Source organism: Panulirus ornatus, chromosome 65, assembly GCF_036320965.1.
Source record: "Panulirus ornatus isolate Po-2019 chromosome 65, ASM3632096v1, whole genome shotgun sequence".
In the NCBI taxonomy this organism is placed as follows: domain Eukaryota; kingdom Metazoa; phylum Arthropoda; class Malacostraca; order Decapoda; family Palinuridae; genus Panulirus; species Panulirus ornatus.
Window position 1 is genome coordinate 23,511,889 of NC_092288.1, and position 17,474 is coordinate 23,529,362.

Sequence of the window (17,474 nt, forward strand, 5' to 3'; positions counted from 1 at the left end):
TCTTAATTCCTTATTCTGTCAATCATCTACACTGCCAGTTCAACTCATGTACCTTTGTAGTGTTATCTTAACATTATCCATCCTTTTCACATCTTAATTCCTTATTCTGTCAATCATCCCAATTCCAAATGTACGATGCAAGTTTTGTTCTTCATTTTTCAGTTAATCCTTCAGGATTTAAGTTGCATAAAGGGATGAAAGTCTCCTGTACATTTCTTCAAATGTATTGGAGCTGCTTTACTTTTTTTTTTTCGAAATTACTGCTTCAAAGACTGAAATGACTTTTGACAGTCTTTCAAAAAGCAGACTGTGTGATCTTTTCATCACAAAGAAAGGACAGCATCCTAGGCCAGGAAGGAGAGCTTGACAGCCATTGTATTAATGTTCATTGTGCTGCTATTACCAACCCTCCCATGTGGTAGTACTTCCCTGATTGGTGGTAGCTTCCCACCTTTTACCTATCACCTTTAGACATATCTGTTTTGTGTGTTTTGGTGGATTCATTTTTGTTAGCATGTTAACTCAGGATTAATGAAATATTGAAACTTTCATATGTATGCTCTAGGGTACTTCCTGTGGAGGTGACTTATCTCAATAGATTTGGGAGCATGTAGTAACAGATTTGAATGACAGTATTAACCCTTGAATAGTGGGATAAGTATGGAAATTCCATCACCATATGTGCAAAAAGGATGAGTAGATTTCATTTTTTTTTCATGAATCCTTTTCCTTGAATTTGGTATCATAGACTACTCTTGTCTCTTACACAGGCACAGCCTTCATGGTGAAATATTACACTATAGTTACTAAAAATAGTGGGAGGAGGGAATGTAGCCAGCACATCTACGGTGATCCTTCCTCGTCATAAAATAAGAGGAAAGGACATGGAGGTCCTGTTTGTTTGTTTTACCTGAATTTGGTATCACTTTTTACTATTATTCTTGTACAAACATGGCTTTTGGTGGTGAGCAACATGCATATATCTAAAGATATTACACAAAATACTGAATGGTTTATTATGCACGGCAAGAAATGATACCTTATAGTTAGAATTTCTGTCAAATATACTTTAGCTCATTACTATCATCTGTTACCAAAGTTCACCTTTGGATTGTTTTTTTTTTTTTTTTTTTTTTTTTTTTATACTTTGTCGCTGTCTCCCGCGTTTGCGAGGTAGCGCAAGGAAACAGACGAAAGAAATGGCCCAACCCCCCCCCATACACATGTACATACACACGTCCACACACGCAAATATACATACCTACACAGCTTTCCATGGTTTACCCCAGACGCTTCACATGCCTTGATTCACTCCACTGACAGCACGTCAACCCCTGTATACCACATCGCTCCAATTCACTCTATTCCTTGCCCTCCTTTCACCCTCCTGCATGTTCAGGCCCCGATCACACAAAATCTTTTTCACTCCATCTTTCCACCTCCAATTTGGTCTCCCTCTTCTCCTCGTTCCCTCCACCTCCGACACATATATCCTCTTGGTCAATCTTTCCTCACTCATTCTCTCCATGTGCCCAAACCATTTCAAAACACCCTCTTCTGCTCTCTCAACCACGCTCTTTTTATTTCCACACATCTCTCTTACCCTTACGTTACTTACTCGATCAAACCACCTCACACCACACATTGTCCTCAAACATCTCATTTCCAGCACATCCATCCTCCTGCGCACAACTCTATCCATAGCCCACGCCTCGCAACCATACAACATTGTTGGAACCACTATTCCTTCAAACATACCCATTTTTGCTTTCCGAGATAATGTTCTCGACTTCCACACATTTTTCAAGGCTCCCAAAATTTTTGCCCCCTCCCCCACCCTATGATCCACTTCCGCTTCCATGGTTCCATCCGCTGACAGATCCACTCCCAGATATCTAAAACACTTCACTTCCTCCAGTTTTTCTCCATTCAAACTCACCTCCCAATTGACTTGACCCTCAACCCTACTGTACCTAATAACCTTGCTCTTATTCACATTTACTCTTAACTTTCTTCTTCCACACACTTTACCAAACTCAGTCACCAGCTTCTGCAGTTTCTCACATGAATCAGCCACCAGCGCTGTATCATCAGCGAACAACAACTGACTCACTTCCCAAGCTCTCTCATCCCCAACAGACTTCATACTTGCCCCTCTTTCCAGGACTCTTGCATTTACCTCCCTAACAACCCCATCCATAAACAAATTAAACAACCATGGAGACATCACACACCCCTGCCGCAAACCTACATTCACTGAGAACCAATCACTTTCCTCTCTTCCTACACGTACACATGCCTTACATCCTCGATAAAAACTTTTCACTGCTTCTAACAACTTGCCTCCTACACCATATATTCTTAATACCTTCCACAGAGCATCTCTATCAACTCTATCATATGCCTTCTCCAGATCCATAAATGCTACATACAAATCCATTTGCTTTTCTAAGTATTTCTCACATACATTCTTCAAAGCAAACACCTGATCCACACATCCTCTACCACTTCTGAAACCGCACTGCTCTTCCCCAATCTGATGCTCTGTACATGCCTTCACCCTCTCAATCAATACCCTCCCATATAATTTACCAGGAATACTCAACAAACTTATACCTCTGTAATTTGAGCACTCACTCTTATCCCCTTTGCCTTTGTACAATGGCACTATGCACGCATTCCGCCAATCCTCAGGCACCTCGCCATGAGTCATACATACATTAAATAACCTTACCAACCAGTCAACAATACAGTCACCCCCTTTTTTAATAAATTCCACTGCAATACCATCCAAACCTGCTGCTTTGCCGGCTTTCATCTTCCGCAAAGCTTTTACTACCTCTTCTCTGTTTACCAAATCATTTTCCCTAACCCTCTCACTTTGCACACCACCTCGACCAAAACACCCTACATCTGCCACTCTGTCATCAGACACATTCAACAAACCTTCAAAATACTCATTCCATCTCCTTCTCACATCACCACTACTTGTTATCACCTCCCCATTTACGCCCTTCACTGAAGTTCCCATTTGCTCCCTTGTCTTACGCACCCTATTTACCTCCTTCCAGAACATCTTTTTATTCTCCCTAAAATTTACTGATTGTTATATAAGCTTTTCCACCTGGCTATTCAAAGGCTGAGTGTAAGGGTGGTAGGATACTGTCCTAATCTTTCTCTGCACACCCCTCTTATGTTTGTAGTCAAGAATGATAGAGGTCCTTTATGTCAGAGTGCAAGGTGGTCTGTCATTTGCTAGCTGTTGCCAGAATTCAGGTTCTGTGCAGGAGAAAATTTAACTTATTTTCTGCTGGGACTTGTCTGACTTCTTTTGTTCAATGTCTATGTTCCCTGTTGCTAGTATATGGTTTGCTTGTTGACACACAGGCTTGTAATGTTAGATTATCCTCATTATTGGGAGAAAAAACTTAAAAGCTTAAAACTGCATTTTCAGATTTAATAGAGTCACTGCCTTGGAAAGAGAAGAGAAGAAAAAGCAGGAAAAAAGAGATAAAAAGGAGGGAGATCAGGAAGAACCAAAACTAATGACCATCATCAAATATACTCTTGGCCTCAAGCATCAGGTATGACACCAACTTTCAATCTGTACATTTATCAGTTTACATCCATTCACTAAATAAGTTTTCAGGATGACTATATATTGGTGGTTGAAATGTGAATGTTCACCACATGGATTTATGTATTGGATTTAATCCCTGTGAAAAGTTTTGCTGAGATTACCCTACGCACTTTTTTATGGTAGACTGAAGAAGAAAAGTAAGTAGCACATCTATGTATTTTGTAAAAATAGTGGAAAAAATGTACCATGAATGTAAAAGAAGTTTGATTTGGGGCATTTTAGATTACTGTAATGTTTTGTAAGCACAGTGAAAATCATTCTTTAGATCAGAATCTGGGAAGAGCAGCAATGCCTCCTCTGAAGACCCTAACTTTTTTAGTAGACTTAACACTTTATCTATCTATATCTCTGACTCCCATCAAGGAGATAGGCATTGCAGAAATGTCTTTACTTACCCCTATCCTGGCATACTTTCTTTGCACTCTACTGTCCATGTATTTTTCCCCCATTTCTCTCCCTCCAGTACTCTGTCTCTCTTATTTCCCCCTTTCACAGGTGGTCCTCTTCTCACACCAGTCACTTTAATCACATGATCAAAGTCTTTTATTTAACCCACTTTATCACTCTACAATTCATTCCATTTGCATTCCCTGCCATACCAAATTCTCATACACCCCATCGTTACATACTTCATTGCATCTAGTTATATCACATGCTCTTCTTAGATAACTCATTTCCACAGTCAGGATTCTTGACCTCGGTGACTCATCCTATGTCCATGTTTTGGCTGCACAGGTTAGGGTCTGGAGGACTGTGCTGTCTTTTAATCCTTTTTTCACCCCCTTACTTGCACCTCTACCCTTCATTTCTCTATTAAGGGACCCAGTGACTCTTCCACCCTTACTGCTCTCTCCCTTTTATTCTATCATATCACCGAACTTAGCCAAGATAGCTCCCAAATACTTAGATTTTGTCACCTCTTCCAGTCTTTTCCCCTGCATATCTATGACAGAGTTTAGCACACTTCTCTCACGCTTTAGGGCTTTGCAAAATCTGTACTCTCCCTGTGTTTCCTTTTAAACACTATTACTTTTAGTCGCATTTACCTTCAGTAGTGTAGCGTATGCTAACACACATTATAAAACACACTTTCAACCTTCTGCAACTCCTCTTCATTCTCAGCTAACAACTTTGTATCATCCACAAGCAGGCTTATCACTAGCCACCATACCTCACCAATGCACTCCATCTCTATACCCTTATCCCTAGTTTTGCTTTCATCTTTCTTGTCAGGCTGTCCATATATATGTCAGACAATCACTATGACATCACACAGCCCTGCCTAACACCCACATGTATACCAAAAAAACTCAACCAAAAAAAAAGAAGTAACAGAAAATACAGTCTTATTATTATCGTTTTGGCTTGGTCCATTTCTAAGTGAGCAGACAGAGAGGGTGTGTATGACATGTCTATCTCCAGGTAAGAGAGGAGTGTATGGAGATGATATTTCTCTTTTTCTGTTGAGATTGTTTTCATGCTGCAAACTCATTTCATACACAGGCACAGATTAGCTGAATTATATGAATATATTTAGAACTATTATGCCATTCACACTAAATTTGTGCATGGAATATTGGCAGACAAATGTGGGAAGGATATTGTAGGATCTATCTTTTCTCTATACTGAACTTAGCTTTACACTCTAATTTCATGTTGTAGCTTGGCATAACTGTAATGTTGAATAACATGGATTTATTTAAAACAATTTTACCTTTCATTCTACAAATAAGCAATAGGACAATATTCCTTTATTATATTTGATTTACAAGTGATCCTTAGCATTCTCATCTGATAGATTCCTTTCCTCAATCTGTTTTCATTCTGTATGTATCTGCATACCTTTTCTAAATCTGTAAAATGATACTCACATTCTTTTTCTGTAGAACTTTTCCCTAACTTTCCTAAGTGCAAAGTTTTGGTTTACACACTCATTTTCATATTCCCATCCTTATCTTCATCTATATAGTGTACTCTAATCCTTTTGATATGGTCAGCCACATCCTTCTGAAAACCATGTTGTTTGTTTTTCATACTTGATCACCACTTCCCACATTAGCATATTAGCTCCAGCAACAGAGGAAAAAAAAAAGGCCGCATTTGCTCACATCCATTGTTTAGTTGTCATGTGCAGTACACCAAAACCACAGCTGCCTTTCACAACGAGGCCCCACAAACCTTTCCATGGATTACCTTGGCCACTTCACATATCCTGGTTCAGTCCACTGACACCACTTAATCCTTTGTAAATTGTACCATTACTTTACTCCCTTGGCTTTATTTAGTGAGAACAGTGTGTGTTTATACATTACATCCGCACCTTATACCCTTATAGTTAGTAAACTGATTTTTCTGTAATTTTTACATTAGTTGTTGATATTTTTCATTTCTGTAAACTTGCTCATGCAGTTTGATTTTCTTCAGGTTTGGAAATTAAAGGGTGAGGAGTACCGTGTACATGGCATGTGGGGATGGCAATGGCTTTCGTCACAGCGACGTGCACCACATATACCGATGTCCACAGTTGGCCTTCGAGCTGGAGGAGACAAGTACATGGTGCCAATTAAGGGAGCTTCTGGACTGAAGAGTCTCTCTGTTAATCCGGCTGTTTACAAGCAGTTAGCCTCCAAGACTGCTTCACTGAGGCCATCTTTGCTTTCTCCTAAACAGCGTGCAGTAGAAATTGATAGTGAAGTTACAACTGAAGAAAAAAAGAATGAAATTATTATTGCAAGTGCAAGTAAGAAACAGTTATGTTGGTCTTTTGTATTTGAAGATTAATAGATAATGTGCATTTCATTAGTTTTTATGTTCTCGAGATTTGGTACTTTTCACGTTCAAAGTAGTTTCTTTCATAAAGAAATGTTTCAGTGATGTGCTTATCAGCACTGCTGACTTCTTCTAGCCCTCTTTCCAGGGTTCTTACTCAGAAACGAACAGAAAGAACTCAGGTCATCTAAGAGTTCAGACAGCACAACTCATCCAGCTCACAGCAACTCTCTCACATTCTCACTACTTTTCCCTTCGCACTTTGGTATCCATTGCTTACCTCTCATCTTCCCATTACCCACAACTCACCCCTAAGACATTCCATATTGTAATCATATGAAGTATGAGAAAAGTGTTTTTACCACCTATGATCCGATTTCATAGTATTCACTGAAATGATGTTCTAGGGTTAAATATTTTAATATTGCATCAACAGGTGGTCAGCAGAAAGTTGAAGTTGGCACAGTTAATCTTGAAGAATTGTTTGAAGATGGACTTATTAATGTGTCTCGAGCTTTGACATCTCGATCACGCTTCATTTACCCAAAGGTTGCTAAGACTTCAGTTCTTGACAATTTACTGAGCCGTCGCATTGCCCTCCGTAAACAAGAAGAAAAGGATCTGGCCAGCAAGGTATGTTTATATCACTGATTCATTTCATTGTGTCTTTGCAGGCTTCTCTAAAGACTGGAGTTGTTGAATATCTATTATATGTTCTCACACTGATATCCTCACACACTTTCCCTTTGTTGAGCCACCTGAGATGTGGTCTTCTCCAATTCTTAGACTATCAAGTTCATTATATCTTTTGTATATTAATGTGATCGCATTGTTTATTGTTTTTCTTTCCTCTCCAATAGTTTTCATTTCATTAGTCTCTAATTCCCTGGCAGAATTGCTTGCATTATAATAGGCATATATTAGGGTTTAAAATGCACAGATCTCTTTTCATGTTTGAAGAATAGGTCCCAAGCTCTGACTTTTGTTAGTTAGTATGACAACAGTTTTGAGTCCCTTATGTAATTTCGAACTGCAGATGACATTTATGATCTTATAAGAAAAAAATAGATGTTTATCTGGGAATTGTGAAATCTCGTCCATATCAAAGGTAAGGTTATTTAATTTTCTTACCAATAGACTTCCTTGCATGAGCATCTTAGAGAGCACTTGCTTTTTGGAGGATTTAAAACAGTTTTGCCCACCAGAATGAGGCTGTTGCAACCCTGCCACTAAATTTATCATTCCCTTGCCACCAGTAATAGCATCACATCTACCACCCTTGTCACCACCTGTATTAATTTCTTTCTGCCATCATAGGCCACACCATTACCACCACCCAGTTGCCATTTGTGCCAAACCCTATGTCATCCCCTCTGCCAACACAATTACTGCCCGCCACCACATATGCCATCCCTTGCCATTAAAACTACCGCCTCCTCTGCCGCTCATTTCCACCACTTCTCCTACCCTCTTGATACTGCCACTTCATGACACACCTGTCTCCCTTTTGCTATCACCATTACCACCACTCATGTACTGTAAGAGTACTTCTTTACATCTTTGTTCATAAATGTCTTGCTTAATATCATGGTATGTCCTCTTATTGCTCTCTCCCTTTGTCTTTCAAAGAATTGTTCATTATCTACATCATTGATCTGTTTTAGAACTTTAAAGGTTGTGATTGAGATCCCTACACTCTTTTCCAAGGTCAGCCATTTTAAATCTTTTAGCCTTTCCCAGTAACTTAGCTTTCTTAATTCTGGTAGCATCTTCGTTTTGCTACTCTGGACCTTTTCTTAAGTTCATTTAGCTTCTTAAAGTGACCTGACCAAACTTGAGAAGCACATTTTAATTTTGGTCTTATGTAGGATATGAACAGCTTGCTAAATATTTTCTTACTCATATACTGAAAAGCTAATATGATATTTGCCTCAAAACAGTTGGTCTCCCTCCTATTTTCCTAATGTGGGATTTGGTGTTAGTGTAGGGACAATGCTGACTGCCAAGTCCTTCTCACACACACACAGTCTTGTGACACTCCCTTTGCCTTCCCTTGTGCCACCATTACTTAACCACTTCTGCCACCACATCATCCATGCTTTTGGCAGTCCACCACTGCCAACTGTACAACAGACATTTGTGCTATCTCCTCTGCCACCACTTCTGCTACAAAGTCTACAGTCACCTCTGCCATCACTTGCTGCTACCACCTTCCACCAACTCTTCCACTGCCTTATTCTATCTCCTGTATCACCAACTCTCCCTTCCCCTCTACCAACAATTCTTCCATCCTTTGCTACCACCACTACCACCTTACATGTCACCTCATACACCATTTCTACCACCACCCAAGTTCTGGTCTTAGTCACTGTATATGTCTCAATATGTTTGTCATGTAAGTTCATATACTTATGCATCTCGAGGAGCAAAATTCAGTATCACATAAAAAATGCATCTCAAGGAGCAAAATTCAGTATCACATAAAAATATAGATTGCCCTAAACTACATTCCATGCCTCATATGTGTATATTGTAATGGGAGATTTTTTTTTTTTTTCAGCTTTCTCCATTTCATAATTCTTCCTAAGGATCCAGTCACCTTTTTCCCCAAGACAGTTCAGTTTTAGAGTTTAACATCGGTATTTTTCTTGTCATACATGATTTGCTTTAGGTTGTTTTCTTATATTTGCAGAAATCTCATGGTTGTGAATGGAGAAGAGATGATGAAGAGGATGAAATTGATGTAGAAAAGGATGATTCAGATGCTACCTTAAGTGATAATTCTGATCATGAAAATATTGATGAAATTCCTGATTCCCAAAGATCCACTATACACAAGCAAAGACCTGCTGGAAATTTATTAAAGGAAGTTCGCACTCTGAAAACAAAATATGAAACACTTGATGAGCTAGACAGCAATTTTATGTGTTACTCAGTGATATGTAGACGTAGTGGACGATGCCAGTGTTATTCTCCTTTGTGCCTACTAAAAACTAGGACAAAAGAAAAATTAATTAATAGTGTAAAAAATTATAGAATAGTTACTAGTAAGCCTGCCCCTTTTGATGAGGTGGGGGCACATAGTCCAATTAGATTGACAGATTGGGATACAGATAGTGTTAGTAAAACAGAGGCATTAAATGACTCATTGACTACAAATAATAGTACAATAACAAATGGAAATGGACATCTTGCTAATACCAGCTCAACAAATCCAGTGGAAATAAGCCAAATCAAATCGGAAGGTGTGGATTCCAGTGATGGTAGATCATCCAGAGCCAGTAGTGAAATAAAAATAAGAATGGATGATGACACAGATGAAACTAGCCAAGGATCTCTTACCATGGAAAACAAGTTTTCTTTAAAAAATGATAGGACACAAAGTAGTGAATGTCCGTCTGGCAAAGTGTACCTGAAAAAACTACCTAGTGAGATAAAACGTGTACGCAAACTTCAGCACCGTGTGCCCCAACTGTCTACATTTAGAATTGGAAAAAAAAGTGGGAAAATTGATAAAAGAGTAACCAGCATCCTTGTAATACCAGGCTGGGAGCTTCGGATGCTTGCTAGAAAAGGTGGCCGGTATTACATTAGTGGGTTTAACCACAATGCCAAAGCTAACAATGTTGTTTGGCCTTACCCTTGCTCTCGACCTGTTTTCAAAACCACATGGTTGTATCGAACAGCCAACATGCCAACTTTGAACTCTGCTTCTATGCAGTTACGCATTTTGTGGGTGTGCCTTCGGTGGGATGACATGCAGGAGAAGGGGCCTGGAGATGGTAGGAAGCAAATCACGACGGAGATGGAGATTATCCAGACAGAAATATTGAAACGGAAACACTCAGGACGTTTCCTAGAAAGGACCTCTTACCTTCGTCGTAAAGTGATAATCCCTTTTGATGTTCCTAAACCTGTAAGAGGTAAGTTTCAGGTGTATGTTCTTATGGGCTGAAATTGCTTTGTATCATATGAGATGAGCTTGCAGTAGTCATTGTTTACCTGTGCTCTATGCTTAGGTACTACCTTCGTAAAAATGAATAATTAGATATCAGAGTATTCTTTTTATATTTATGGTTGCCCTTACCCCATTAGTTAGGTCATTTCTGGAGCAAACAATCGGTATATATACATATATCCACTCTTTATCTGCATTATATTGCACCAAAATTTGAGCCCACCATTCATGGTCAAGCTGCACACACAGATTGATCTTTTCAAAAGCCATGGTTCAGCTTGCTGACAGCAAATCACCCCCTGTTGAGCCAGTTCACTTTGACCTCCTTCATTCCATCCCTCCAACTCCTTTTAGGCTTTCCCCACTCCCCAGATCACTCCACTTATGACATTTAGATCCTCTTAATAAGTCTTCCTGCTTCTCTTCTTTGGTTCGAACCATTATCACACCATGGCTGACCCTTTCAGTCAGACTATGCATTCTGCTATGCCTGTCTTAGAAACTGTCATTCCTTACATGATCAACCCATCATCCTTAAGCATTTCATTTCCAACATATCTTACATCTTCCTTTTTATTGTATTCAAGAACCCAAGACTCGTTTCAACAATGCTGTCAGAACAACTATGCCTCAAAACATACCCATCGTTGCCTTTATAGACAAGTGACTTGTGCAATACAATGGTAGTAAATAAATTGATTGCCTTCAGAACAATGGTTGTTATTAGATTTGGATACAATGAATCCCTAAAGGGGAATCACAGAGATTATCTTTGTATATACAGCGAACATTAGTAAATGCCAGAAATGGGAAGAGTAAGATGCAAAGTCTGTCTTAGATTAAGAGGCAATGGTGGATATAACTGGGGATATGTGGCAGCGGATGGAACCATGGAAGCGGAAGTGGTTCATAGGGTGGGGGAGGGGGCGAAAATTCTGGGAGCCTTGAAGGATGTGTGGAAGTCGAGAACATTATCTCGGAAAGCAAAAATGGGTATGTTTGAAGGAATAGTGGTTCCAACAATGTTGTATGGTTGCGAGGCGTGGGCTATGGATAGAGTTGTGCGCAGGAGGATGGATGTGCTGGAAATGAGATGTTTGAGGACAATGTGTGGTGTGAGGTGGTTTGATCGAGTAAGTAACGTAAGGGTAAGAGAGATGTGTGGAAATAAAAAGAGTGTGGTTGAGAGAGCAGAAGAGGGTGATTTGAAATGGTTTGGGCACATGGAGAGAATGAGTGAGGAAAGATTGACCAAGAGGATATATGTGTCGGAGGTGGAGGGAACGAGGAGAAGAGGGAGACCAAATTGGAGGTGGAAAGATGGAGTGAAAAAGGATTTTGTGTGATCGGGGCCTGAACATGCAGGAGGGTGAAAGGAGGGCAAGGAATAGAGTGAATTGGAGCGATGTGGTATACCGGGGTTGACGTGCTGTCAGTGGATTGAATCAAGGCATGTGAAGCGTCTGGGATAAACCATGGAGAGCTGTGTAGGTATGTATATTTGCGTGTGTGGACGTATGTATATACATGTGTATGGGGGTGGGTTGGGCCATTTCTTTCATCTGTTTCCTTGCGCTACCTCGCGAAACGCGGGAGACAGCGACAAAGCAAAAAAAAAAAAAAAAAAAAAATGTGGTATTCAGTAGAGTGGATGGAAATGGTGAACAACTTGAGGAGTTGTATTCTGAATGTGCGAGAGATGCATGTGGCAACTTTTTTAAAAAGCTTTCAAGAGATCCAAAAGCCTTATCACTATATAGTTTCCTAGAATTTTGTTTTAAGATTTGATGAGAATGAAATGGTCATATTATCCCTTATTAGACGTACTGTATATACATTTAATTTTTTATTCCAGAATTCACCCCATCACAACGCAGTGGACTACGAAAAAGAAGACGTGCCCAGTCACCTGTCAATACTCAGCCACAAAGTGTAGAGGAGTGGGTTGATGAAGACAAGTTAGATTTGTGGGAAATTCGTTTCTTTGGTGAACGGTTGGAACGGGCAGCAGTGGTAACAAAGAGGTGTGTGGGGGAACGTGGGGAGTCCGTCCAAACTGTAACAACGCAAGGGGCCTCTCCAGCTGAGATCCGGGCACGTATGGAGGAACAGCTGAAGATACAAAGAGCTAATTTTAATCAGAAAAAAGCTTTAGAAAGTACGCCTCTTGCAAAAGGTGGTGTGGTTAAATTATCTCTGTGTTCTGCTGCTACCCTTACAACTGCCTCAGGAACTAAATTAGCTCTACCTGCCAATCCTGGAGCAACAACAAAAGTTGTGCAAGCTGGAGCTTCAACAATCATGGCTGTGAGTGGGCAAATCCCAACAATTGTTTCAGGTAAAAAGATAATGGCAACTAGGGATGGCCGCATTATAACAGTGCAAACAACTTCTCCTGCAACGAACAGTACCTCTACTCAGCAGCAGACTTCAGGAACCACTGAGAATAGTAGTATTAGTCTTGGAAGCAGCACTATTTTTCCAGTTGGCACTGGCCCCAAAGTCCAAGTTACTTCACAAGGGAACAAAGTAATTAGACTACAAGCAGTTGGAACTGGAGGAGGCCAACGAATGATTCTTCCACGTTCTACAAATTCTTCAGCATTACAACCACGTGCTCCTCGTCCTGTAGCACCAGCAACTGCACCTACAACTGTCACCACAAATGCCTCAACTACAGCAGTGTCACAAACACCAGCAGTGACACCAACTCCTCGTGCTCCAGGACAGCAGATACAGATCATTAGATTACCAGATGGCCAGCTACAGGTACGAGGTTTACTAGATGGTCAGCAGCTTGTACAACGCTCTGATGGAAAATTCCAGCTAATCAACACCAAAACTGCAGGGGTAACCCAGCAGCCTACAAGCACTCCAGCTCCTGTGGCAAACCAGGGCATTGCCCCTGCAATCCAGGTAACACAGCAAACTAAGACTGTTCAACCTTTATCCGTTGCCAGTAGTGTTGGTGCCATAAATGCCAGTACAGACAATGTACAGAAGATTGGTACTGTAGGCAGTATTACCAGTGTTCCATCAAGTCATGTGGTGAAAGTAAATGGCCAGCAGGTTCTACTCAAGCACACTAATGACAGCAAACAGGTAGTCACTGTTGGAGCTAGTGAAGCTGCAGCTGTCTCACAGTCGTTGACTAGTGGGCGTCAGACAGCATCTGCTCAGGCTGGCCAAACTTCCCCACGAATAAAAACAATGCTGGCTGCTGATGGAACTATGGTGAAGACTGTGATGTCAAATAGTGCAACAACAACTGTTATTTCTTCAACAACAACAACAACTACAACCACAGCCACTTCCACATCAACTAGTACAACCAGCATTGTACCTACAGAAACTCAGACAACTGCCAATGCACAGAGCAACTCTGCTAGTTCTGGCAGTAGTCTCACTCTGAGGGTACAGGTTCGCATGACAGAGCAAGGACCTAAGACCATAATTCAAGGTTTACAGCCTGGAGTAGGCCTTACTAAGGACCACATCATGGCTATCCAGCAGCAAGTACGCAACATGCTTGCCCAGTGTGAGTATTGTAACTCCATTTTTATATTTATACATTACTATTTCTAAGGAGTGTTTTTATGTACAGGTATATAAAGCTCATTTTTACAAATCAGATGGGGGAAGTGCAGCCCATTAGAAGCCAAATTTCAATACAGACTGAATTTTCCCCCAGGGTCACACGGAATTTGCAAATTGATAAGTGAACTGTAAACATATATTGGTCCATTGGTGATATTGAAACCTGTAGGCCAACCCGAAGCTGGAATTGTTCACCTCTTTATCAGATTTGTGCATACGTGAGTACTAAGCTACTCTCCCCATGCTCATGACACTCAGTCATTTTCAGCTTTTCCACAGTGCTAAGGTTTTTCTGGACCTCTTAGCACATGCGACACTGAAAGCACTCTATTCTGCCATGATGTGTAATAAAGACACCTTTGTACCACAAAAGAAAAAAATAGCAGTTTTGTGAGAGCATGGGCACTGCATTTCTTTATTTATTGACAAAGGTACATAGATACCCTCACCTCCTTGTATTTTAACTTCCTAAAAGGGGAAACAGAAGAAGGAGTCATGCGGGGAGTGCTCATCCTCCTCGAAGGCTCAGATTGGGGTTTCTAAATGTGTGTGTGGATGTAACCAAGATGAGAAAAAAGGAGAGATATTTTTGAGGAAAGGAACCTGGATGTTTTGGCTCTGAGTGAAACGAAGCTCAAGGGTAAAGGGGAAGAGTGGTTTGGGAATGTCTTGGGAGTAAAGTCAGAGGATAGTGAGAGGACAATAGCAAGGGAAGGAGTAGCAGTACTCCTGAAACAGGAGTGGTGAGAGTATGTAAGAAAGTGAACTCTAGATTGATATGGATAAAACTGAAAGTTATTGGAGAGAGATGGGTGATTATTGGTGCATATGAACCTGGGCATGAGAAGAAAGATCATGAGAGGCAGGTGTTTGGGAGCAGCTAAATGAGTGTGTTAGCGGTTATGATGCACAAGACTGGGTTGTAGTGATGGGTGATTTGAATGCAAAGGTGAGTAATGTGGCAGTTGAGGGAATAATTGGTATACATGGGATGTTCAGTGTTGTAAATGGAAATGGTGAAGAGCTTGTAGATTTATGTGCTGAAAAAGGACTGGTGATTGGGAATACCTGGTTTAAAAAGAGAGATATACATAAGTATACGTATGTAAGTAGGAGAGATGGCCAGAGAGCGTTATTGGATTACGTGTTAATTGATAGTCGCGCGAAAGAGAGACTTTTGGATGTTAATATGCTGAGAGGTGCAACTGGAGGGATGTCTGATAATTATCTTGTGGGGGCGAAGGTGAAAATTTGTAGAGGTTTTCAGAAAAGAAGAATGTTGGGGGTTAAGAGAGTGGTGAGAGTAAGTGAGCTTGGGAAGGAGACTTGTGTAAGGAAGTACCAGGAGGGACTGAGTTCAGAATGGAAAAAGGTGAGAACAAAGGATGTAATGGGAGTGGGGGAGGAATGGGATGTATTTAGGGAAGCAGTGATGGCTTGCGCAAAAGATGCTAGTGGCATGAGAAGTGTGGGAGGTGGGCAGATTAGAAAGGGTAGTGAGTGGTGGGATGAAGAAGTAAGATTATTAGCGAAAGAGAAGAGAGAGGCATTTGGACAATTTTTGCAGGGAAATAATGCAAACGAGTGGGAGATGTATAAAAGAAAGAGACAGGAGGTCAAGAGAAAGGTGCAAGAGGTGAAAAAGAGGGCAAATGAGAGTTGGGGTGAGAGAGTATCATTAAATTTTAGGGAGGATAAAAAGATGTTTTAGAAGGAGGTAAATAAAGTGCGTAAGACAAGGGAACAAATGGGAACTTCAGTGGAGGAGTCTAATGGAGAGGTGATAACAAGTAGTGGTGATGTGAGAAGGAGATGGAGTGAGTATTTTGAAGGTTTGTTGAATGTTTTTGATGATAGAGTGGCAGATATAGGGTGTTTTGGTCGAGGTGGTGTGCAAAGTGAGAGGGTTAGGGAAAATGATTTGGTAAACAGAGAAGAGGTAGTAAAAGCTTTGCGGAAGATGAAAGCCGGCAAGGCAGAAGGTTTGGATGGTATTGCAGTGGAATTTGTTGAAAAAGGGGATGACTGTATTGTTGACTGGTTGGTAAGGTTATTTAATGTATGTATGACTCATGGTGAGGTGCCTGAGGATTGGCGGAATGCTTGCATAGTGCCATTGAACAAAGGCAAAGGGGACAAAGGTAAATGCTCAAATTACAGAGGTATAAGTTTGTTGAGTATTTCTGGGAAATTATAAGGGAGGGTATTGATTGAGAGGGTGAAGGCATGTACAGAACATTAGATAGGGGAAGAGCAGTGTGGTTTCAGAAGTGGTAGAGGATGTGAGGATCAGGTCTTTGCTTTGAAGAATGTATGTGAGAAATGCTTAGAAAAGCAAATGGATTTGTATGTAGCATTTATGGATCTGGAGAAGACATGTGATAGAGTTGATAGAGATGCTCTGTGGAAGCTATTAAGAATATATGGTGTGGGAGGTATGTTGTTAGATGCGGTGAAAAGTTTTTATCGAGGATGTAAGGCATGTGTACGTGTAGGAAGAGGGGAAAGTGATTGGTTCTCAGTGAATGTAGGTTTGCGGCAGGGGTGTGTAATGTCTCCATGGTTGTTTAATTTGTTTATGGATGGGGTTGTTAGGGAGGTGAATGCAAGAGTTTTGGAAAGAGGGGCAAGAATGAAGTCTGTTGTGGATGAGAGAGCTTGGGAAGTGAGTCAGTTGTTGTTCGCTGATGATACAGCGCTGGTGGCTGATTCATGTGAGAAACTGCAGAAGCTGGTGACTGAGTTTGGTAAAGTGTGTGAAAGAAGAAAGTTGAGAGTTAATGTGAATAAGAGCCAGGTTATTAGTTACAGTAGGGTTGAGGGTCAAGTCAATTGGGAGGTAAGTTTGAATGGAGAAAAACTGGAGGAAGTAAAGTGTTTTAGATATCTGGGAGTGGATTTGGCAGCGGATGGAACCATGGAAGTGGAAGTGAATCATAGGGTGGGGTAGGGGGCAAAAATTCTGGGAGCCTTGAAGAATGTGTGGAAGTCGAGGACATTATCTCGGAAAGCAAAAATGTGTATGTTTGAAGGAATAGTGGTTCCAACAATGTTGTATGGTTGCGAGACGTGGGCTATGGATAGAGTTGTGCGCAGGAGGGTGGATGTGCTGGAAATGAGATGTTTGAGGACAATGTGTGGTGTTAGGTGGTTTGATCGAGTAAGTAATGTAAGGGTAAGAGAGATGTGTGGTAATAAAAAGAGCGTGGTTGAGAGAGCAGAAGAGGGTGTTTTGAAATGGTTTGGTCACATGGAGAGAATGGGTGAGGAAAGATTGACCAAGAGGATATATGTGTCGGAGGGGGAGGGAACGAGGAGAAGTGGGAGACCAAATTGGAGGTGGAAAGATGGAGTGAAAAAGATTTTGAGGGATCGGGGCCTGAACATGCAGAAGGGTGAAAGGCGGGCAAATAATAGAGTGAATTGGAACGATATATGTATACATTGAGATGTATAGGTATGTATATTTGCGTGTGTGGACATGTATGTATATACATGTGTATGTGGGTG

General features: G+C 40.8%; 1 protein-coding gene across 1 annotated transcript in view; it reads left to right on the forward strand.

The window, feature by feature from the left end:
• Positions 1-17,474, forward strand: part of E(bx) (nucleosome-remodeling factor subunit NURF301 E(bx)) — a 150,434-nt gene that overhangs the window by 68,890 nt on the left and 64,070 nt on the right. Inside the window, exons 9-13 of the mRNA XM_071657793.1 lie at positions 3,455-3,584; positions 6,065-6,380; positions 6,846-7,042; positions 9,102-10,332; positions 12,223-13,905. Of these exons, the coding sequence (XP_071513894.1) occupies positions 3,455-3,584; positions 6,065-6,380; positions 6,846-7,042; positions 9,102-10,332; positions 12,223-13,905 (3,557 nt within the window). The remainder of the gene's footprint in view (positions 1-3,454; positions 3,585-6,064; positions 6,381-6,845; positions 7,043-9,101; positions 10,333-12,222; positions 13,906-17,474) is intronic.